Here is a 24,238-nt window from a genome sequence, read left to right as displayed (position 1 = left end):
ACTGTATGTTAAACCAGCCATTAAATAAACAAAAAGTGGAAAAGTACAGTACATTTTTCATTGATTCTAGAGACAACATCTAATGGCAGCAAGCAACCTCTAAGAAAACATTGGTGCTCAGTGTGTTTTTACTATTATTTTACATACTGTCTATAATTTATGAAGCTGAATAACAACATGTAGCTGTCAGGGAGGTTAACATCAGAATGAAGAGGGCAGAAAGGACTCTTCACTATTTTCAACAGTATACACGTGCATACTGTCTTTGCAAGTGGAAAGCTTTTTATCTCAGTACAGTCATAAACAGCAGCAAGTGATACCTACAACTAACATATTTTGGTGAAAAGGGTTTGAGAAACATGTTTTGAAAAGAGTACTGTATGCATGAAAATCTTTAATTCCTGCTTTTTAAAGTTACATTAAAAATGCTGAATTATTTGTTCTCTTTGAAGGGCAAGTAATGAGTCTCAGAATAACTGACTGTGCAAAATACTTTAGATTTATGAGAGCCCAGTCATTTCTTTAAAGCAAAAGACATGTTCTCCCTTGACTTCAAAGGCAGCAGGATTAGGTTCTAAAACTTCACCCTGAAATTTGCAGCTCATTTGCACAGCTCTATAGGTGTGGATTTATCAGGAGAATTCAGAGAGCTTTGCCCTCCTCCGCACTGCTACCAGCTTTGTTTAGTGCAGTGTTCGCTCCTTAGTGTGCCACAGTCATGGTTGTATGACTGCATAGCTCCTCCCATACAGATTAGGACTACCTCCACCCCATGACTAAGGCCTGGAGCAGAAATGAGGTTTAAAGTATCTTTTAATATGTTTTCTGATAATATGCTGAAATGCTTGTTATTATCCCATTTCTTGGCCAGTTCACATATAATGGGATACACCCATATGTACTAAATATTTGTAGGAACACATGTGAGCTTTCATTCTGCAATAAATTGTTGAGAAGACAACAATTTGAAGACAAAAGTAACACAGGGAACCACTTGTCTGAATCCAGTCAAAGAATTTGACCTTTCATTTTTAGAAGTGGATTACAGTAATATCTAATGGAATAAAACCTACTTAATTTGCTTTCCCTTAAGAAAGAAAATCCTCATTTACTTCTAAGTGTTACAGTAACACTTTTTAAAACAACTATTAAATGAGTTATTTTCTTGTGCAGGTAGTAATGTCATAGTAATCAAACAAAATAGCCATTTCTACAAATTCCTTTAGTTAAAAAGGATTATAAAAGCATAAAATGGGACGGTGAGATTCTCACTGGAAAATTCTGTTGTGTCTTATACTGATGTTTGGACTGGCTAAACCATATCTGATATGGAAGACCCCTGCATATAAAAAACAAAATTGCAGTATTTACATTTTATTTATACAGTGAATCACCAATTAAATATATATATATAAATACTCCAACAACAAAAATTATTAACATTAAGTTAGAAGTAGATTGAAGTAGTATTACCGGGCCAACTTGTCATTTTAGAATCATATTTTCCTTTGAATTCACAGGTGTGTATGTCCACATACATACATGTATGGGAACTCTAAACAGGTAGCTTATCAAACTTTAGTTTATTACAAAATATATATATATATTTTCTCCCTTGACTTACAGAGTTGAACTATTAAAATAAGGACAAAGATTTATGAACATGGTTTATCTACTACACCAATTATTTCCCTTTATTTCAAATGGATAATCTGAAAATGCATAAACAATTGTAGGACTGGGACCTTTTATATTAACTTGGAACACAGGTATGTAATACATTTCTTTCAGAGCCTGGTTTACTCTGTCTCCATTAAACTTACATGAGCGCACACCCATTAGATAGAAGGACTGAATTACCGTATTCTCCAGTGCCATCTTCATTTCTGTACTTTCAAATAAACACACTTGTAAAACAAACTTTGATTCATCCAACATTAGGAATTTGATAGTTTAAGCTTAAGAGATGCATTTTAACTCTGCGTTAAAGACATAGCATTTGTTCAGGAAATCCTAAGACCTGGATTCAAGTGCAAGACCTGGATTCAAGATTCAAGTGCATTTGTGTATGGTATTATCTCTTTTTGCAAAAAATATCCATCCAGAACTGAAAGGGTGTGTTTATATGCCACAGGATATTTACAGCTAGCTAGCTGTGTCCAACTGTATGGTGAATCCTGAAGTCCACAGATGAGCAAGGCTTCCTCTAAATGTGATTTTTGTCCCAGTATCAAGGAGCAAAACAATAGAAGTGAGTTGTGAGAAGACAGTTAATGCATTAGATGTAGCAGCTTCTTTGCTTTTATCCTGTTTTATGTTTTATTCACGGTTTTACCTGTACAGAGGAAAAACCTAAAACCTTTCAGACTAGGATTCTCTCTCTCCAAATAGTCCATCACAGCCCAGGATTAAAATATTTCCAGTAAACCTGCTGTTGGGGCGGAGGAACATCACCCTCCAGCGAGGCTCAACACCTCAACACCTGCATTTTTCCCCCGCGCTCGTCCAGAAAAAAACTCCCTTCGCATGGGTACGTCCACCTGCAGATCCCTCGCCCCGGCACCGGGAGTTTCGGCTCCTGCGACACGGCCTCGTAGAGCCCCCGGAGAAGGACGCTGAGGGCGGCGGCGGCCCCGAGGAGCGCCCCCGCTCCGCCACATCGCCCCTGCCGGCCTGCCTCCCTCAGGGGCCGACGGAAACAGCCCCCAAACGCCTCCGCTTCCCAACGGCCGCCTTCTCCTCCGATCTGAGCACTGCCGGGGGAAGGAGAAGGGAAAAAAAAAAAAGAGAAGAAAAAAAAAAAAGGGGGGGAGAAGCTCCAGCGGGTGGGGACGGGGGGAGGCAGCGGGGCGGCGGCGGCTCGGCCGGGCGAGGCGCAGGGAGGCCGGGCGTGCGGCGGCGCTGTGAGGGGAGCGGCGCGCTGCCGGCGCTCTGTCGTCGCGCTATCGGCGGGCTATCGCGTCGTCGCGGAGTCGGCGGCGGAAGCGGCGCCGTCGGAGCGAGCGAGCGAGCGGCCGAGGAGGAGAAGGAGGAGGAGGAGGAGGAGGAGAAGGAGGAGGAGGAGGCGGCGGAGGGAAGGGGGAGGCTGTTGGCGCCTGGCGCCGGTGGAGGGAGTCATTCCTGCCGCTGCACTTCCGGTCGGCATTTTGTTCTGAGAGGGAGCGAGAGCGACGCACGGGAGCCTTCCTCCCCCCCCCTCCTCCTCCTCCTCCTCCTCCCCCCGCCCCCCCGCCCGGTACCGACTCGCCGTGCCCCGGCCGCCCCCCCCCTTGCTCCCCCGCCCGCCTCCCGCAGTCGCGCACCGAGGGAGCGACGGCGGCGGCGGCCCCCGGCAGCGCTGCCACCCCCCACCCCTCCTTCTCCCGGCCGCCCCCCCCCGGCCCCGGGGCGCCTCTCGGAACCGGTTCGGCCCGGCCCGTGCCCATGTTGTGAGGCGGGCGCAGGGGGACGGGATCCTCGCCGGCCGCTCACCCCCCCCCCCTCCGGCTCTACATGTTCGCTGCACCGAGGAGGAGACGGAAGAGGAGCCAGCCCCCCTCCCGGCCCGGATTATTGTTGTTATATTATCTCCCCTCCTCCTCCTGCTCCGCGGCGGCGGCGGCGGCCCAGCAGCGGCGGCTCCTCTGAGGAGGGAGGGGGGCGGATTGCTCGCCCCCTCTCCCGGATCCCCGTCGGATTCAGACGCCGATTTGCTCAGGTAATTCCCCCCCCCCCCTCCCCGTCGTCGTCTCCCCTTCCCCTCCCTGCCCTCTCCGGCAGCGGGCCGGGCCTGCCAGCCCCCGGCGGCCCAGCGCTGCCGGGAGCGGAGGGGATTATCGGCTGCTCCTCGGGGCGGAGGGGAGCGGGCGGCGAGCCGAGGTGTTTATTTCGGAGCCCCCCTTGCTGCCGGCTCGGCCGTGGCGGAGGAGGTGGGCTCCTCCCGGGCTGCCGGCAGGCCTAGGCCCGGCGGAGAGCGCAGGCCCGCCGGCCAGCGCCTTTACTCCAGCTCGAGGATTAAGAGAGGCGAAGCGGCTCCTCGGTGACAGGCCTCAACCCGGAGAGGAGCAGCAGGAGGAGGAAACAATGCAATTAGCCGCAAATGTGCGCTGATCCCGTGCCATATTTACAACTTCGCCAGGGAGAGGAAGCGAGGTCCCAGCGCAGACAGCCCTCTGAACTGAGGAAGGAGTAAGGGGAGGAATAGGGGAAGAGAGACAATGTAAATAGCCCAGAAACAAAAATACCCGTCTCTGGTACTCTCTTCTCCTTCCAACTCTGTACCGAACACGCAAAAGTTCGCGTGGAGATGGATTTATAACATGCAAACGCTTGATCTCCAAATAATAAAGCGACTGATTAGCTCATTAATCACTTCGCATATTTATAGCATAAAACTAGACCTTGTGGAGTGATTGACACGGCACGGACACCTGCAGACCCAGAAAATACAGATAGACAAGTGTATCGCGTCAGGTATTCCACGCAATCTTAATGTTTACGTGCTGTAGACGTTAGAGGAATACACATGAAATTCACAAGAAATGCTGTTTCGTGCCTTCTAACAAACAGAAAATGGGGAAGGGGTCGCGTGTAAAGCAGTACGTTTATGACATGTCGGGGACTGGGATGAAGATGAGATCTTGCCCTAAGTACTCAGGAATCTAAGATAAATTGAATCAAGTGAAAAGTGAGGAATGTTGAAAAGTGTCATCCTTTCTTGTCAGGCCATATCACTTTGAGATCCTGAGGTTGTTATTGGCTGTTTGTGTCCATGATGTTTGAATATGTAATTAGGTGTCATTTTAACAGGTCAAATGTGTTTTGTAAATGACTGTTGATTAAGTGTCAGGCCTTTATACATAAACGGTAGCTAATTTTCAGTAAGGAAAATCTTGGACTTACTGTGTGGCAGAGTTGAGAGTGTTGTTAAAAACTGAAGTAGATGTAAAACAAAGGCCCTGTGAACTTGTAAAAGTACTCCTTCAGAAATTACATAATTGAGGGAAATTTTGAGATACCAAGTTTCTCCTTTCATATAGAAAAGGAATTTGCAAATGGTAAACAAGTAGTAACATTTTATAATTTATCTATTTTTAAAGTAGGTTTTTTAGCTGTTTGAGCAGATACGTTGTAGTGATAACTGGTTATTGTATCTAATAAAGCAACTTTCTGGGGTATTGTGGTTTAGAGCCTTAAAAACTGTGCTAGGGTGCTTCCGAGTGCCCTGGTACATGTTTAAAGGGGTGAAGTTAATATAGCTGTCACGTAGAAGGCGTGTTTTTAATGCTGTAAATCCGTGTAGTAGTCAGTAGCGTGTCCGTGATTTGTATTGGTCAGGGAGCAGTTTGAATTTTAAAAAGCCTGAAGATCCTGCTGAGCCCCAATCCCGGCCTCCCTCCCTCCCACTAATCTCCCATTCCTGTCTTTGTGCTGCCTGGTCCTGTTAGACACTGTTTGCAACAGGGCCTCAGGCCTACGTGCGTGGAGAGGAACCATTTACGCTCCGAAAAAGCAGCTTTTTATTTTTAAACTTTATGAATCGCAGAGGGAGCCACTAGTTGTCTCGAACTGTCCCTGTCTCTGCGTGTAGCTGAATTGCTGTTTTCTTTTGATCCGTAGCATGCGTAGGGGCCGAGTATAACTCTGCTTTACAGGAAAGAAAGGACTGTGCAGAAGTACTTGTAGTTCTTGGGTAGTTTTCATCATCAGAAAGCGACATTAGCTGTAGTGTTTCTTTAGTCGTTTAAAACAACTCTCGTTTTAACGAAAATGCGTTTGTTAAGCTAATAGTAGTGAACTTCTCTGGCTTGTCCTTCATTTAAGGAGGTTTACTGAAATATGAGATATGAACAGGAAATTAGCCACTGTAGTTATGTAGTTCCTGTCAAGTTTATCTTTCCAGCGTTCTGTTTACAGCTTTTTTTTTTTTTATCAGAAAGCATGCACTTCTCTGATACCAAAAATAGGCGTATTTATAGAGGGAAATTTAAGGTGCTGGCTATTTGTGATTTGTAGTGAGCTTTTTGTTTTTGTTCTTCTGAGCTATACATGGTTAATCCTCAATTATTTGTTTTAGCATGTTTTTGGAATTATTTAAGGCAGAAGTATTTAATGGAGAAATGTAAGATGACATTTAAAACATTTTTTTTTTCACTATTTAGGCCACATCTAAGTGTTTGTAGGGGGAGGGAACGTGACTATTTCACTTTCATACCGTATTTTCCCTAGCGTTAGGAGTTTATACTGATCCACTGCTTGTCATAACATCTAACTGCTTAAGGTTTTAGTTACTTTATGCATGTTATGGAAATACAAAATTATTTTTTCTTGAGGTATTAGTTGTAGCAATTATTTTAACTAAAAGAGGATTTTTTTTTCTTCTGGTTATCTTTTACTTTGTGCTTTTGACTACCTTGTATGTTTTGAATTTCTCTCTTATGTACATATTTTATTTCTACTTTTCATCTCAACTGCATGAATGTATTCCCTGAAGTTATTCCAACAAAAAAACATTTCCCTGAAGCTTTTGCTATCTTGTAGAACTGTTTTTATCTTTTTTGTACAAAGACATAGAAATAGGCATACCACTAAAAACATTTTTATTTTATTTTTATTTTTTTATTTAATTTATATTTTAATTTGGGAGAAACAAAGTGAAGGATCAGAGAAACAAAATTACACCAATAAAATCATTTGCATGTCCCTGTTCTGCATGAGTACCTGAATCCCAGTGCAACCTCATTGCATGTTTGGGACTCGATCAACAATAGTGTTCATGTGACTGACTCTTCTTGCAGAATCAAGGCAATATGTAGTAATGCCTTTCGGTTAGAACCACGTTATGTTGTTTATATAATGAAAAAGAGATTGCAACCTTAATCCTGAATGGTTTGTGTATATATCCCTCTATAACATAGTTTACTATATCTTGAAGGATACTAGATGAAAAAACGTTGAAAGTGTGAATTGATTTGAGCCAAGGACTGGTATAGCGAGTTTCCTATTGCAATTTTCTGTGTGTTCAGCAGTAAATGTGGTATTTTTATGTATGTATTATATTACAAAGTGTTAAAGTCATCCAATTAAATTTATATTAATATTAACTTTATAAATATTACACAATAAATGTGAAGTTAGTGGACAGTTGCTAGTAGCTAGGAGAAATTATACTAATATTCTGAATATGTAGAGCTAAGATACAAATTATTTTCAAATTCAGAACTTTATGCTTTCTAGAAATTATTCTAGAGGAATATATTCTACATTCAACAATGTGTGGACTTTTTGGCAGCAATTATGGGCATACTTAATTGGAAAAATATGAGGTAGGGTAACCTTAGAGGTTAGTGTCCGGTAGATGTGAGGTAGATCATCCAGTGTTAGAATAGCTATTGATTGTCACAAAATATGTTATTAGAAATATTTAACATTTAAAAAAAAAACGCATTGGCAATTTCAATATAATACAACTTATTTTCAGTATTCCTTTACGTATACCTTTATTAGAAATAGTACAGGTTAGGTTAGTTTCTGATTTTTCAGCCATCAGCAGTAACAAGCTGAGAAACCTACAAGGAAATGCTTAAAATTGATGATACCTGTATATTATTGGTAATAACCCCATATAATAATGGTCTTCTTTAACAGCCAAAAAAGGAAGTACTTTTGAAATGACAGTATTATAAAACCTTTTCATACAATTAATCTATATTTGTGTTTTTATTTTGTTAGTGTTACAGCCATACTTAGTAGATGATCCTTAGGTGCAAATACGTGGGAGAGAAGTACTTTATATCAATGTCTGTTCCACCTCAGGAGTGAGGACATTGTGTTTGAGGATATTGTACAGAACCTATCATTTGTGTCTCACTTCCTGTCCCAACTGTTCACTGTGGAAAATCTCCCTAGCAAAAGGGAGTGGAGAAAGGGTTTTGGCCCAGCTGTGCGTAGAAACTAAGGGGAAATCCAGTCAAATTGAATGTAGTTGTTGGTGCTGTACATGAAGGTTCCTACTTGGTTTACACAAGTAACTTTTTAATAAACATTAACATTGAGGAGCATTTTATGGTAAAGGCTTTCAGTCAGAACAAATTCTAGAAGACTGTATCATATTGTTTTCAGTGTTTATGTCAGCTGGTTCTAAGTGGTTTTTCAGTCGGAGATCTCGAAATTCTTTATGTGGTGAGATATTCCCATTCACATCATTGCTACAGTTCGATATGACACACTTTGTTTTTTTGCAGCAGCATGTATGTGTAGACATGCAATGCATTTTACAGGAACTGTGTTAAAAATGTCAGGCTGTAAAGTCAGGCGCTCAGATAAGGAAGGAACAGGCTAAGACTTAAGAAACAAACATGATCCAGCCCCCTATGCCATACACTGGGCCTTTAACTACATTATTGTACTTCACCCTTACCCTTACGGCCAATATTCAGTGCCTCACACAGTGCATGGGAAATGCCAACTGACCAGTATACTGTTATAACCCGGTTTATGTATTTGTTTTTCTTTGTCATACAGTGTGCAGCCTGCTGCCTTATTACTTGCTGCATTGCATTCAAGTCTTTCAATGAATGCTGAGGTGTTTTCATCAGGAAATTATCATCAAAATACATATATATGCTTTACAAATATTAGAGGGCCTGTCTTTAGCTTATCCATAATATTTTATTTCAATTTTTCAGATGGAAGACTGAATCAAAATTTTGAGTTTTAAAAGTGCCTATAAATCTTGTGTGTAAATTGATATGCTTTATTCTTGAGATATTTACTTATTTTACAGCATGTAGTGAGTTCATAACGTTATTTTCTTTCATTTTATTTGTAGCTGTGTCTCACACTTCAACGTAGCAGGCCCATTGTTGCTCATGCTGCATCCCTGAGAAGTATAGAGTGAGTTTTCACTGATAGCCTAGACATCTTTTCAGTTTCAACTGTCTCGATCATGCCAAGATTTCCAAAAATAGATTTCCTGTCCTGAGAAGTTAAAAAGAATCTCCCTCCATAATGTGAAGAACCCAAAATCTCTACAGGAACATCAGAGACAGCAACTAGATAATAATCCAAAACCTGCATGTGATTAATAGCTTGTCCACAGTATTGGAGACATTCAGAATGCTACTTCCAGCAGGAGCTAGCAACCATGGAAAATGTCCTAAGCATTGGCTATTGGCCATTAAGGATGACACTTTCCCTCTTAAAGTGGTAATTGTTGTAGTTCATGTAAACTGGAAATGGAATGGAAACTTCTGCAGCCTAGTGGTCAGACCATTTCATTGCAATGTTTGTTTGTTGTCCGGTTAGTATTTATGCTGAATTGTATGGCTGTCTTAGGAAAGCAGGACCATTCTAGGTATAGCATGTGTGTTCTTAGCCAAAATGTTGCCTTTGGGATGTAGGAAGCCCAACTTCAATCTGTATTAGACAGAGTTGTTCCTGAACCTCTTTTTCCCCCGCATATAGATTTTTATGTTCTAATCATCTGCTCTAATTATGGCCAGTAGGCTCTGGGTATGTTATGGAACAGGTAGAACAAGTAGTTTTAAGTATTTTTTCTTTTTTTTTTTCTTTACTCTACTTTCCCAGTGATGAAAATAAGCTGTTTTTTTGTTTGTTTGTTTGTTGTTTTTTTTTTTTTTTGTAATAAGAGTTGTTTTTGACAAATTGGCAGTTTCCAGCAGAAGATCTTCTGGATATGATTTTTTTAATTGTTTTTATTAACTGTATGTTATTGAAATTTATTAATAAAAATGCAACATCCCTCAGAAAGAATCTCCTTTTGCTATGCAACTCTGACTTGCTTTGTGACCATCATCTGTTGTGTAACTTGTATAAAGCAGGGATGCAGTGGGTAACAGAAGCAGGATACGATCATTTAATGAAAGACTATCATAATGCACAAGGGACTGAATTGTAGGTGTAAGCAACCATAATTCTGACATTTCTTAATACCTTGATGCTTGGCTTTATAGTTCTAACCTTTTTTTCCTCTTTTTTTTTTTTTTGGTTAATGTAATTTATCAAACTCCTGGAATGTAAGCACGTGTCTGTGACAGTGCAACCCCTATCTCTTAAGTCTGAGCTAACAATCTCTCCTCTGTGTTGACCAGATACTCGGAAAGGATGAAGTTACAAATACTTTGTCTCTGAAATTTTATTTTCAGGTCTTAGACTGTAACACTTCTTGCATGTTGCCTTCCATTCAGATATGTAGCTATCACTTTTTCTTCAGAGATGCCTTCTGGTCATTAACTGGGGAGGGGGAAGGAGAGGCAGAATTCAGAGAGTTCTCATTGGATGCTACACAGCAGATACTTAAGTAGCTTTGGGAAAAATAAGGTGGAACATGTTTTTTGTAATTTAAAAGTTGGAAAAATTTTGGTAAGACTATAATAGAAGAGTTGTAAGGATGCATGGAGAGTGCTTTGTGGTGATATAAAACCAGTTAAAGTTCTGTTTTTTTCTGAAAGGAAAATTAAAAATCCGCCCAATTATTTATTTGTCAAATTTCTCACTGAAAAGCTAGTAGACATGATTGCTTTTCATTGCAAGGGATGCTAGGGTTGTTTGTTTGTTTGTTTCAATAATGGGAATTGAATTATTTTCCAGTAGCATGCTCAGTGATGATCGGTTCTTTCTGGCAAAAAAACTTTATATTAGAATTTGGCAATTATATAAGCAATTGAAATATGGCTTAAGTGTTGCTGGTCAATTTCTAAAATACATGTTGCTCCCTACTTATTTTGTGTAGATGAGACTGGTAGTGACTCCTCTTGGTTTTCTGGCACTATTAAAAGGCACTGACTTTACTTCTGACTTTGCTAAACTTCAGTCATATTGGCTGAAAGTGTCCATGCTGGGGTGATTGCCATTAATAGCAATAGTGACCAACTGTTTTAATAAAGCTTAAAAAATGTTCATTGGATTCTAAGGGTCAGGCTAGAGAAAAAAATGTTCAAAAATAATTTCTGACTTTTTCTTCAAGTCATTTGAACTTCCCCATTTTTTGAGAGACAACCTTAAAATTTGAGTGAGGAGAGTTTTGCAGTAGGAATGTGCATTTTGTTGCCATTTGAAAATCTATCAAAAATTATGCAAGTTACTGGTGTCTGAAAAATTAGTTGGCTTCCCTGATTGTAAATACTAAAGTTGAAAAATGTTGTGTGCACAACAGGACTTCTCCAAGTAAGTACGGTTGGTTATAAGCCCTGAGATGTGGTGCAGACTGCTTTGTTTGCGGGTGGCTCTTCAGTGCTTATCAACAGTGTTGATTTGTTCAGATGTGGAAAAGATGAGAAGGGAGGTTACTGGTGTTTGGAACGGTGAACACGTGGAGGAGAAGAGGGGTGGTTTGGAACAGAACTTACACAGATGGGGAGGGAATGGGAGCTTGAAGGGCAAGAACTTGGGAGGAGGGTAGGAGCTTGGAGTTCCTAAGGGAATGATGACTGCCTGACAGGACTGGGTATGGGAGCTGGTGGGACAGGTACAAGTGTCCTTGGTGAAGCTACAGGAAGAGCTGTGAAAGAGTTTTAACAAGTAACTAAGACGAGAGTAGTCGGGAACTGGGTGTAGAGTCAAGGGAAGCCGTGTAGGGGTGAGAATGAGTGGGAAGTATCTTCTGAGAGAGGCCAGCGAGGGGAGGTGGAGCAAACTGCCTGAGAAGCCAAAACTACAAAACAAGGATTGGCTGGGGAAAGAAGCATTATTTCACAGACAGGAATTTGTTGTTAGAATTTATTTATTTATTTTTTTAACTGAGGAAATCACATAATGAAAAAAAAGCTCAGAAATGTGGAGTACATCTTGTAATTGGAAATGGTAGGGAAGTCTGTAGTACAGATTATCTGTGTAGCCTGCATTTGGCACCTTTATGAATGCATTGTGGTAGTCCTTAAGTCCGTTGTCACTGTTCCTATGACAAGATGTGTATTTCACTGACTGTGTTAAATAAAAGTAGCTTCCTTAATAGAGATTTAAAACAAAACAAGAAAACCAACAGATTAGATTAATGTCTCATAGGATTGTCTTTAGATATTGTTGATCCTGTCCTGGGGAAAGGGATAGACTCCTGAGATTGCTTCCAGTCCTGTTTTTTAAGTTTAAATATTTTGATATCTCTTTGGTGTTCAATCTATAGTCCTTTGCCTTAATCACTTCACATCATTAAACTCTGCTCCAGAGATAGAATTTCCTCACAGGCTTTTCTGTGGCTTGTGTTGGAATATTGGAATGCTTCACAAATGCTTTTTTTAAATGTTTTTGAGCAGAGAATATAATCTTAAAAAGTTAGGAACTGAGATGCAAAAGTTGGTCATTAGCTTTATAACTCTGGAAGTCCAACTAGAGCAGCTGTAGGACCTGACGTTTAAATTAACCTGCTTTTTTTATCGTAACAAGTGATAATATTATAGCACATTTCATTAATTTTGGTTACAATACAGCTAATCAGTGCTTCTTCAAACTAGGTGTCAGAGCACGCAGGAAAAAAGAAACACAAATATTTACTGTTAGTAATAGAAGTGGAATCAGATTCCCAAGAGCAGCATTTTTTTTCTTGCAGTCTGATCTACAGCCTCTTTTGCTTCATACTTCTTTCACTTTTACTTGAAGTTGAAGAGTCATGGATACAACTGACCTTATAGCCTTATGAATAGCTTCTGATTCATCTCCAGGGCAGATCCCTCCTGTACAGTGGGAGGAGATTGGGCCTATGGGTGGGAGGGGAATGTTACACGATTATATAATCAAAAGACTGACAGAATTCCTGAGTGCAAGAGGCATTTATTAACTTTTGGTTGACTTTGCAAATGTGATCTTTTAGCCCAGGTGTGGGGGATTTCCTGATAGAAGTCCAGCAAGCTTTGAATTTGACTGGATATACAGATAATGTGATGTTTAAGTATCTGTTGATGTGAAGGCTGACTTCTTTTCTGTGTTGAATGTTCTGTTTTTAAAAGTTTTTTAAAGTTAGATCTTCAACATTTTTAAGTATGAATTCTAATGTTTGCTGGAATATACCTACTATATCTTTTTAAGCGTTGCCTTGTAAACTACCACAGTATAGTAAGCAAAATTGTAAACTTGATTTCTGTATCATAAAAAGGAATTAGAATGAGATCAAAAAGGGGCTTCATTGTTGTGATACTGCTGTTGAACAGGTCGGCCCCCTTGTGTCAGTCACAAATTTGAGATGTGAGCATGCCAAATGGAACTCGTAACTCCAGTGGTGCTGAGCAAGTTACCCGTATAGGTTAGTCAAGAGAAAACATTGAAGAGATTTTTACCTCCTAAAAGAGAGTCTAAATCAATTTATATGATATTCATATTTTCTCTCTAAGGCTCTTTCCCTGTTCTAATTAATTTTCTTTGCAAGGTGGCATGATATACTACTACTCCTTCAAAAAGAAGGGAATGCCTGCTACCTCATAAAGTCTTAGAGATAATGGAAGACTCTAATAGATAGTGACAAATACATGTTTGAACCACCTGCTACTGAGGAGGATGTTAGAATCTGGGTATCTGGCAAGTTGTCTTTCGTGCAGCTGAGATTTTGGGTGAAAGGATGAAGGCAGTGGCTAGTATGTGGTGTGAAGTACTCAGTTCGCTGTGCGTTCAAAACGTGTGTGTGTGTAACAGGACTTTTCCTACTCTGAGGATCTTGCCCTGGTTTAGATGCAGAACAGGTGTTGAGCTTTTTAGTTCTGCAAAAATAGTGGCAGTTCCGGAATATGCTGAAGCAAAGCTGTAGGTGAGCTTTTATTGGTGAGAATGTAGATGACTAATGGCATAGATGGAGAGTTGTAGGAACATGCTATGCACTCTAGGGTCACTATTATGAAAGATTATTTAGAGTTATGGCTCTGCATATTTACTCACTGGAGTAATTCCATCTGCTTCTATCTAGCATGATGTAAAGGTTAGTCATGTTATTTACAGAAGTAGATCATTTATTTTTACCACAGAATATATCATTAAAATATTTGAGGAATTGCAATAAAAGTGGTTTGGTTTAAAAACTGTTTTGTCTGTAATTCTCTAAATATTATTACATGAACAAACCATCATAATACCACAAGGTAAACATTCTCAGTTTTCATATCACATTGTAATCTTAGTCTGCAACCTTGAGGAAAAAAAATTAAAGCTACTTATTTAATTTAGTGCCCTGTTAAAAATTATATTGAATTAGTAGACTTCAAATAGGATTTCTCTCTCTTTCTGTAAATGTTTGTTTTTATTTCTGACAAATCCTCTTTCTAGGCTCAAATTAGACATATGGTGTCTTGGGATTCAGCAAGTTCTTAATCACATATTGATAAATAAATAGCCAATGAAGTCTTATAAAACAGTTCTGTAGATGGACTTCTGAAGATTTGACATAACTTGTTAAGTCCTGGTAATTTGAAGTTATTGCATGTTCAGCTACAGTGAATGTTCAATTGTGTATATGTAGCCTGTGGCAATGGCACATAACTCGATTTAATTTAACCCTGTTTCATTGCTGGCTAAGAAAGGTTGAATTAGTTTGCGTTTTTCATGGGCTAAGTGTATATGCACAATTATTGAAAGTCAGCTGATGAACAGTAACTTCAGAGTCTGGGCTAATCAACTTGCATAAAAGTGGCTAAAAGTCCATGTAATCCTATGTGAATTTTGAGAGAAAACAATGTTTGTCAGAATCGAAACTGTTGAAGGTCTCCTACCTACACCTAATTACTGATACGAGTGTGAATTTGAACAAGTTTTTTGAGAAGGATAGTAAAAATGGATGAAATATCTCATTCTAAGATACATTAATTTTAAAATCCAGTTAGAAGATATCATAAAACTTGTTAAACATACATGAAGTTAACTATTTTAGGCAAGAACAGAAAAACATAAACTGTTCTATGATCATCAGGCTTACATGCTTACGCTGTTTATAATGAAAAAGAAACAAAAACAAGAAGATGAATGTATTTTACTTTTCTTGTGGAAGACTTAGAGATTTTATTAGGAGAATGATATTCGTCTTGATAGAGTACATTTTACTTTCATGTATGTGATTATGATGAATAAAATATTCTGTAAATCAAGTTGCATATGGGCTCATTATTAGGGTTGCATTATTAGTGGTTTAAAATGATTCTTGTGGAAATGTTCATTTCCAGTGTGTTTATACAGGTATAATTATTTGAAATTGATACATGTCAACATATTTGCTTCCTGAAATAAGTTAGAATTCTCAGCTGGACTTTAAATAGGTTAGTCCCTAAATCTTAGGGTATTCAAATATAGTAAAATATTTAGTCACTGAGCTCAATGATTTTTAAATTGGCACACATGAGGCTATTTTAAAGTGCTTTTATTTTTATTTAAATAATACATAATCATTATATAAATTAGATTTACCTCATTAAGACCAACAGTAACTCTAATGATTCCATCTTAGTTGCTTAGTATTGTTCTTGTCGTTAATTAGATTTTTGTTATAATAATTGTTAAACATTTTATTAAACTTCATAAGGTAAAGACTTGTGGGATGGAGGGTATGGGGAAGAGAGGGTGTTGGATTGTGGCTGGGAGTGCTCATTGCTAAGATGTAACAGTAGGCTCTCACGTCTGTGGTTTCTTTGCAGTAATTTTCTGAATTCTGAACATAGTTTAATGAATTCAGCACTCTTGTAGCTTACTAACGTGCTAATCAGTGGTTTGTTAATGTGATGTTAACTGACTTCAGATAACTTGGTAGAATTTATATCATCTGTGTAAAAGTTTTTTGTTTTTTTTTTTTTATGTATGATTGGATAATAATCCATATACTTTTCCATTGAAAAGGGTAGAGTCATGTTTAAAACCTTGCCTTAAGTCTTTCAGGAATTAAAAAACCGAAACCAAAACAAAACACCTACTTGAGAGCCAGTGTTATAGAAGATCTAGAAGAAGATGTTTGCTATGAGTAAACATTAGGAATAATTAGCAGAGGAGGGAGCTCAAGTTCTTTGTAGTATGAAGTTGGTAAACACAAATGTAAATTAATATCGGATAATGTGAGATAGCAAGTTAGTACTATACAGAATACTATTGCCAATATAAACTTGTCTCAGATACAAATATTATCATGTGTGCCAAAGCATGCAGACAGTCATGTTAAACATGTGGCCTGGGAAGGCCGTTTGTGGTTCTGCACGTCGCAATTTATGGTCTCCCCTGGCAACTGTTAAAGAGAAGAAAGGTTTATGAATTGAGATGTGTCCCTGGATCATGTCCTGTGAGTTAAAAGTTTTCTTTTGTTTGTTTGTTTTTGAGGAGAGTGTCTGTGTTGCCACAGGAACAGATCCTTTCCTTGTTTCTACTTAGCTGCTCTCCTCTCAGTTGTAAGTTTTATCACAGAGGTTGGTGGTGGGTTCAACACTAGTAGAAGAGAGGACAGGAACTCAGAAATTTGAAGTGCTGGATAAATGGCTGGCAAAGAACAGTGTCCCTGTCTGTATAGGTACCTCAGCATCTGAAGTAAAAAGGGAAGACAAGAAACTGAGAATAGCTGCTACTTATTGCGCTTGAGTGTATGCATCAGTCTTGATGCCAGTTTAAAGTAGTTGAGGCCTGATCCATTTCAGCTGCTTCTGGTCTCTGTTTCAATGTCATGTGAATCAGGCTAGCAGGGTGTCATGGTTCATTTTTAATGACTGTATTGCCAGAATTTTCCCATAAGGATGTGTAGCCTCTGGGTTCTCGTTGTGCTGAAGTAATTTCCAGTTTGGAAAAAAGCAAATTGATTCTATTCCTTCTGCAATAGCAAAGCTACGGAGGACTGAGGATCTTCTCCAAAATGAGCCTGCGACACTCGTGAAATAGTGTCGCACATGAGAAAGGTGAGCTGCCTTTCTAAAAGGTGGATGTGTATCACCTGCATCCCAAGGAAAACCGCAGAGAACATCTTTAGCTTTGCCTTATGGGTACTGCCATGCATACGTATAGCAATGCATCTTACATTGCACGTACTAATTTTCGTTGGCCAGTTAAGGATGGCAGGCAAATAACTGTATCTTTTTCGTAATAGGATAACCTGAAATACATAACATTCTTATTTTAGTATGATTTAAAATCTTTAGTTTTTAAATAATTTAAAAATATGATGATCCCATTTCAGTGGCTTTTTAATGCTTTTTCAGCACTGTTCATGACATAATGTAATTTACCTGTATTTTAAAATACATCCCCTTCCTAGAGAAAACCAGTGCTTTGTTGCAGTTGAACAGGTTAAATAAAGTGTTCAGCACAGAATTGTGTACATTCTATTAATATTAGAAAATCAAGCATCACTGAGTAATCTAGTCTTCATTTTATGTACTGATTCATCTGCATGGTCAATTATGGTTGCTGTTTATGTCTCTGTAGTATATGGGCCACAGTTCACCTTTGCCTTAGCAACAGCTGGGATAATACTGCTGTCTGAATTCTGTAGTAGAAGGCTTGGTATTAATGCCTTAGAGAAATTAAGGGCTATAATTAGCCCTCTATTCCACTGTAGTGAGTTTTAGATCCTTAAGAAAAGAAGCATGTAGAAGATGGTCATCATTTAGAGTAAAGTGCCTGAAGAATAAAGAATGTAGGGGATAAAGGCTGGTTACAGGCAGGGAAAGAAGGATTCGCTGTGGATTGTCTTGGCTTGATCCTGCAAGGGCTGATATAACCATCATGGAGCAGTTTCTGGGACTTCTCCACCTTCCCATATTGTAGGCAGCTTGGCAGTTCAGTCAGTATCTTAGAACTGTGTCCATGGCCTAGTATTTGCTTCTCAGCAAAAATTCAAGCTTTAATATTTTCCATTCCATTTAATGAACAACTTCTGGGAGAAAGGATTCACATAACTTATGTCTCTCTAGCAATTGATGGTGAGGGAAGTAAGATTTTCACTAGTGTCTCTCCCCTATACTTAATTTACATGACTTCATATGTTGTAGTGTAATCCGAGTAATATTTCTAAATGTGTGTCTATTTCTCTTTTGTACACTTGCGGGATAATAGCTGTAAGACTTTGTATGGATCTTGCAATTGCTTCTTGATTTTCCTGTTATTTTCTAGATCCTATTATAGTCCACTTCAGAGAGCCTTAGACAGCTTTGATCTCATGGATGATTTTAAATTTTGCTAAATAGGCAAGTATTCTAAGACATTACAGGCTAGAACTTTTGGAATATGTTCAGTTGTTGTGGTGCTAATGTGGCTTTTTTGATTATTCCTGTAGCTGACAAAAACTCTTGTTTACCAGGTGTGAATTTAGAAAACAGAAGACTGAGGGGGTTTAGATGCCTATAGTTCAGTTTGTCACCTCTCACCCATAACCCTTTTTGGCTATGTTTCTGTGATAGGAATGGTCACATGGCTGTACAGCTTCACATCATCAAGACTGCTACATCTAAATTTCCTTAAGCTTAAAAAAATATTGCATATGCAGTGATTGCATCAAGGCTAACTAGGAGAATTATGGCAGACAATGAAGAATAGCTTTATAGGTAAATTTTTCTAATTTCTTTTGTTATAAATTGTTGTTGGAAATGTTGGACAGTATAGTACTTGCAGAGCATAAAGACTATTAATAAAACCTTTTGTGGATTACAAGAAATTAAGTTACTATCTGTTTTCAGAGCATAGGGGTTTATTAGGGGTGACCATGCTTAGTCACTGTATACCCCATCCTAAATTCTGTTTACCTAAAAAGGAATCCTTTATCCACAGTAGAGCTTTGAAAGGTATTAAAATTGTATAAGTTTAGTTTATTCAAAACTGTTGAGTTGTAGTGAGAAATAGTTGAGCTACATGGCTATGATCTTCTGATTCTAAAAGAGGAAAATCAAGGAAAAATGTCTTTAAGTAAAAATTGATGAATAAAACATTTTCATCAAGTTATTTACTTTTTGTGGTAAGAACCCTATTTAATAGTGTGGTTTAATTTATACCTGTGAAAAGGACAGGCTTTAAAAAGTAGATTAAAAACGTAGACAGTCAGTGATAGTGCTGCTGCATGCAGTAGTTACAAATGGATTTAAGAGTCCATTCTGGATTATTTGTTTCCCCATCCCCTGGGTCTGTATTTAAGATGGAAAATTTAATTTTATTTTTATTTTATTTTTATTTTATTTTACCATGTTACCAAATAGATTGTCATATGCAAGAGTTTAACTGTGAAAAACACCCATGGAACCTGAAATTCATCATTTTGTAGTTTTATAGGGTTTCTTCTCTTAAGCATAATTTTGATACTTACTGTCCGGCCACTCCTGTAACTATAGCTTTAGTTTTCTTAAACTGAAATTGTTGTTAATTTAGGTACTGCTATGGGGGGAGGTGTCACTGGCCAGAAATTCTCATGATCAAATTCATATAATTAATCATGGTTGTGTTATTTGTGAGTGTGTGCTTATATATAATACAAAGAGAAGTGGAAGATCTTAATTCGAAAAACAATTTGAGTACTAGAAAGGAGACTAAACACACACACACCCCTTCTCATTCAGTTAAGTATTAGAATACTGCCAGTTGAGTTACAGTGTTTTCTAAAACTATGGAGGGTATGTCTCAGTACATAGAAAAATCCTTATGAGGAAAATATAAGTTATTTCCCATCTGGCTTAATATATTAAACAACTGACATTGTACAAAACCAGACCTTTATATTAATAGTAATCAAATAATTCATCTCTGTTCTTCAGGTTACCCGTGCAGTATGATTTGTTAGTTTTTCAAGTTCCTAGCTTGAAGAGCAAGTGGACAAAACACAGTAAAATGATGTAGAAGGTGGTATTATTATAAAAGAAAAAAAAAATCAGCACCTTATCAGCACAGAACATTTCTGCACCCTTCATCTAGTCAGTTATCATACACAGCTTGTGCTTTAAGACTCTTGAAATTGGATGACTGATCTAAGTGCCTTTTTCCACCTACTGGTCAAGAGGTCTTGGTCACATTGTGGCAGAAATCCTGACAATTAGGTACTTTTTGTTGGTGGTGGTAATCTCTACAATTGCAGCATGTGGTGTTTGGGAAATTGTATACAAACTGGTATTTTTAAAGAATGTGTTCTCATAGTCTGTTTGTTAAGCTTTGCTTTAAACATACAATTGCAAGTTAGCTTTGGATTTGCCACTTGCTACTAGTAGGTCTCAATGAACAGCTGTGTGAGGTTATACCTTACACAAATTATACCTTGATCTCCAAAACTGTCAGTAGTACATGATCTAGGCTCTTTCAAAGGTTCTGTTTAAGACTGATGCTTGCTTACTTTTCAGAAGCACCAGGTGCTGGAGCATGCAGGCTCTGATAAAAGGTAGAGGAATTTTAGCTGACCTAGGCAATGAAAATTGCTTTTTGAGGCACAGAAAACACAAACAAGTGTTACAAGTTTAAGAATGAATGGAAAAAATATTTTAATGAAAAGCTTTTGGATAAGAAGGGCGTTTTCCTTTGTGTTGTGCATTACCTAACATGTGGGATCTATTCTTTATTGAACTCTGTTGCTACTGCAGCTGTATCCGATCGTGAATAGTATAAAAACTCACACAGTCTATGATTAAATAATTTGCTGAACTAATACAGTTTTGTTAAGCAGTCATAATTTTGGAACTAAGCCATATGTGCCCAGATACGTTTGAAGTTTGTTGGTCCTACTTCTTACTGCCTATGGAGTGTGAAAGATTAATATTGTTTTGAACATGCCATGCTATAAACAGCAATCCAGAAAGTGTGATCAACTATAGGTATTAATACATTTTTATATAAATTACTGCTTATAAGGCAGGTCCTTTAAGTTATTAAGTTTTACTCTATAATATCCGTAACTTACAGTTTTAATGTGTTTGGTACAGTCCATTTTTTCTCAGATGCCCTATGTAAAATGAATGCAAGGAGATGAGAATTATGTACTCTGTAAAGTTACTGTTATAGCTCTATCTTTGCTCCTTAGTCATGTGCTGAGGTGTTTATTCAGAATGTGAGAAGGCTGTTTAGAGTGGAGACTGCCTGTGGTGTTAAATTATTAGTAATTTTTAGTTTAGTGGTGTGGACAGGCCGTTATCCTTCAGATTAGGGTAGGATAACTCAATTTGGCTTGATTTGTCTTTTGTTAAAAGTGAAATCACTTAGCTACTTAGGTGGAGTGGCAAATTTAGAAATAAATGATTTACTTTAAATTGGTGATTCTTACCTCTGACACTTGTGGCTTACAGCTTTGACTTTTTTTTTTAAAACAAAGAACACAACAAGAATTCTGCTAAGAAAAAAGTACAACTGTAAAAAAAAAAAAAAGAAAATATCTAAACCCATCAAACTATGATACACTACATTTGCCTTTATTAGTGTGTTATATAAGTTCTTTGGGAATTTTCCTTGGCTTTGTCCTGTGATTATTATGTTTGAATTTCCATTTCTGTGTGGTTTTTTTTTTTTGTGTTCTCTTTTCCTGTGAGATAGTGCAGTCTTTTTTCCTAAGGTTTCTCTGTGAATAGAGAGGAAGGCTAATGAAAATTGCTGGCCTCAATATGATGCAGTTACCATAATTTGCGCTAATGTAGGCCTTTATGGTATTTCTGCAGAGCTGTTAAGAAGACATAACATAAGGAAAAGAGAAGCCATTAAACAAAAAAAACACAAAACCAAAACCAAAACAAAAAACGGTGGCCACCAGCATACTGCTGGTGTGTCGTCACTCCAGTGTGGTGGAGGAAGTGTACTTCAGACTTTGGTGTGGGACGGAGCCTGCTGAGGTATTGACCTGCAGAAACTCACATCACTGGAAGTTATGTACTGCCTGTGCAAGAGAATTGTTTCTGCAGTTCTTTGGTCACTTGGAAATCTCTGTAGAAGTGAACTTAAAAAAAAAAGGATTTTGAAGACAAGGGTAGCAGAAATCAGGGAAGTAAACATACGGGCTCAGGAAAACCTTGCTTTAAGAATTGTTTCCAGTATTTTGCTCTTTCTGAATGCACTCTAAATTCTTAACACTATGACATTTTTATGTGCAATATTTTTCTTTACTATTTCTTTACTATTTTCTTTCCTGAACAGTCAGAATGAGAGGGTTTTCTTCTCCATTTTTAATATTACAACTTTCAGATTGCAAATACAGTGTTAAATATTTTATAATAATCTCTTTTATAATGAAAGGGAAGAAAAGTAACAAAACGAAACCATATCAGAAGTTAGGAACTTTGGAAATGCTTGTTCTTAGTATAATGGAAAGGTGCCATTCCACCTTATCTTGTACTGATCATTAAGCACAGAATCACAGAATGGCCAGGGTTGGAAGGGACCTCTGAAGATCATCTAGTCCAACCCCCCTGCCAAGAAGGATCACCCAGAGCACATTGCACAGGATGGCATCCAGGTGGGTTTTTCAGTATCTCCAGAGAAGGAGACTCCACGGCCTCTCTGGGCAACCTGTTCCAGTGCTCTGTCACCCTCACAGTAAAGAAGTGCCCTCTCATATTCAGCCGGAACATCCTGTGCTTCAGTTTGTGCCCATTGCCTCTCATTCTGTTGTGGGGCACAACTGAAAAGAGACCAGCTCCATCCTCTCAGCACTCTCCCCTCAGATATTTATATTCATTGATGAAATCTAAGTAATCTTTGCATACAGCCTCTTAAAATCTAAAAAAAACTTTCTGCTCCTTCACAGGCCAGAAGTATTCAGTACCCACAAAAGTTTTTTTTAAAAACAAAAAAAAAAAAAAAAAAAAAAAAAAAAAAAAAAAAAAAACACTGCTACTGAAGCCCAGGCATTACTCAGCTGTTCATGGAAGTGCTAGTTATTTTCTAGTATTTACTACTACTATACCTGTTAAAAATGAGGCATTTTCAGTGAGGATTAAATTTGAAGTTACTACATTAATGAGTGCCGTCTGTGCAATGTTACGTAATAGGTTAACTATCTACATACACACAGATGTTTGAGACGTCAGCTGTGAGTTGTTTTCAGTCAGTCTATTCAGTAGAGGAAAACTTCCTTCCAATGAACGGCTGTGGATTTGTTGGCAAGTGAAACATCAGCTGGTGTTTGAGTTTATTAGTAATGTTCTCCGGAGACCACCATGGGTAATTCTTTCTTGCACAGTATAAAAATAGTTGTTACAATTTTGCTGACTTCCTAGTCTGTAGAAGAAGTAACTTGTTTAATGCTTAGATGTTTTTCTTTACAGTGGAAGCAATGAAAATGGCCAGGTTTTGCCAGTATAATTATTAAGCTGCTGTATTGCAGAAGGTGTAAGGATTCCTGGATTCTGCAGAACAGTATGTTAGAAATTCTTCAGTGACCTAAGTAAATTTGAATGGATGTTTTAGTGATTGTACGTCTTTATTTTGATTTGGACAAATTATTTCATTCTATTTTGAATCCAGTGAGTTTACGCTTTTCTTACATGTGTTTTTTGACACAGTGATGCTTATCACTGCATAATTGTCCCGCGAGAGATGCAGGTAAAGGTACAGCTCTGCTAGAATAGCTGAAGGCCTTTGTGGTGCGTGGGCTCTGTAGGGTGTTTGACAGTGGGCTGAGCATTTGAATGTGAGTGTTAAAAGTGATGTATTTCCCCAGGCAGACTAATTGTTGGTGAGGTGGTGAAAACAACATCAACAGTTGGGAAAAAAAAAAAAGTTTTAGATCACTACATAGTCTCTGTAGTACTTGGAAGTGAGAGGTCTTTCATTAGAGAGTTATTTTCATCATTGGTGATTAAGTTCCCATGATCATTTTCCACCTGCCAACCCTTTTTTTTTTTTCCTTTTTGTCCCTGCATATCTGTGGTCAGGTATACCTCTCAGGTTGAAATTATTATGATATAATATTTAAGAAATTGGAAATATTGGCAGACTGGACAGAAGAATTCAGCACATCTATATTTTCAGAGATTCCATTGCTTTCTCACCACTAACATGCTACTAATAGTTAATGGTAGAGTACAGTACAGTGGTGTTCACCTGGCCTGAGGGAGCAAAAGGAGGAGGATTGATCATAGTTTTTCTTGATGTTTCTGTAGTAATAGTTCCTCTTGATCTTTGTATGAAGCACTGGGGACAGCCTGGAAAGAAACATGGCTAAGGAATACAAATCAGAGAAGGAAAGCAGTAATACGTAGAATGCTTGCATTTGAGGAAGGAATTTTGCAAAATAGTTTTTTTGAGGAGTTGTCAGTAGAAACAGTAGTAGAGAAGGAAGCGTATTTGTTTTTGCTGTAGTGGTTGAAAATGCAAGGGAGGAGGCAAAGGGAAATGAAGAAAC

General features: G+C 38.4%; 2 protein-coding genes across 7 annotated transcripts in view; both read left to right on the top strand.

Annotated features, from left to right (window-relative positions):
* Window positions 1-1,542: 1,542 nt before the first annotated feature.
* Window positions 1,543-21,295, top strand: LOC310889560 (uncharacterized protein; the record flags this gene model as incomplete). The annotated part of the gene is made up of 3 exons (XM_083817145.1): window positions 1,543-1,563; window positions 2,372-4,452; window positions 8,810-21,295. The coding sequence occupies 2 exons, from the start codon at window positions 1,543-1,545 to the stop codon at window positions 3,938-3,940; spliced, it is 1,590 nt and encodes a 529-aa protein (XP_083673271.1). The 3' UTR covers window positions 3,941-4,452; window positions 8,810-21,295.
* Window positions 3,558-24,238, top strand: part of NIPBL (NIPBL cohesin loading factor) — a 168,541-nt gene continuing 147,860 nt past the window's right edge. For all 6 annotated transcript variants that reach the window (XM_083818455.1, XM_083818452.1, XM_083818454.1 and 3 more), the window contains exon 1: window positions 3,558-3,697. The gene's annotated coding sequence lies outside the window, so the exon portion shown is untranslated. The remainder of the gene's footprint in view (window positions 3,698-24,238) is intronic.

The sequence above is a fragment of the Anser anser genome (genome assembly GCF_964211835.1).
Source record: "Anser anser genome assembly, chromosome: Z".
Lineage (NCBI taxonomy): Eukaryota > Metazoa > Chordata > Aves > Anseriformes > Anatidae > Anser > Anser anser.
The sequence above is the reverse complement of the archived record's forward strand: the minus strand, read 5'-3'. Positions and strand labels throughout refer to the sequence as shown.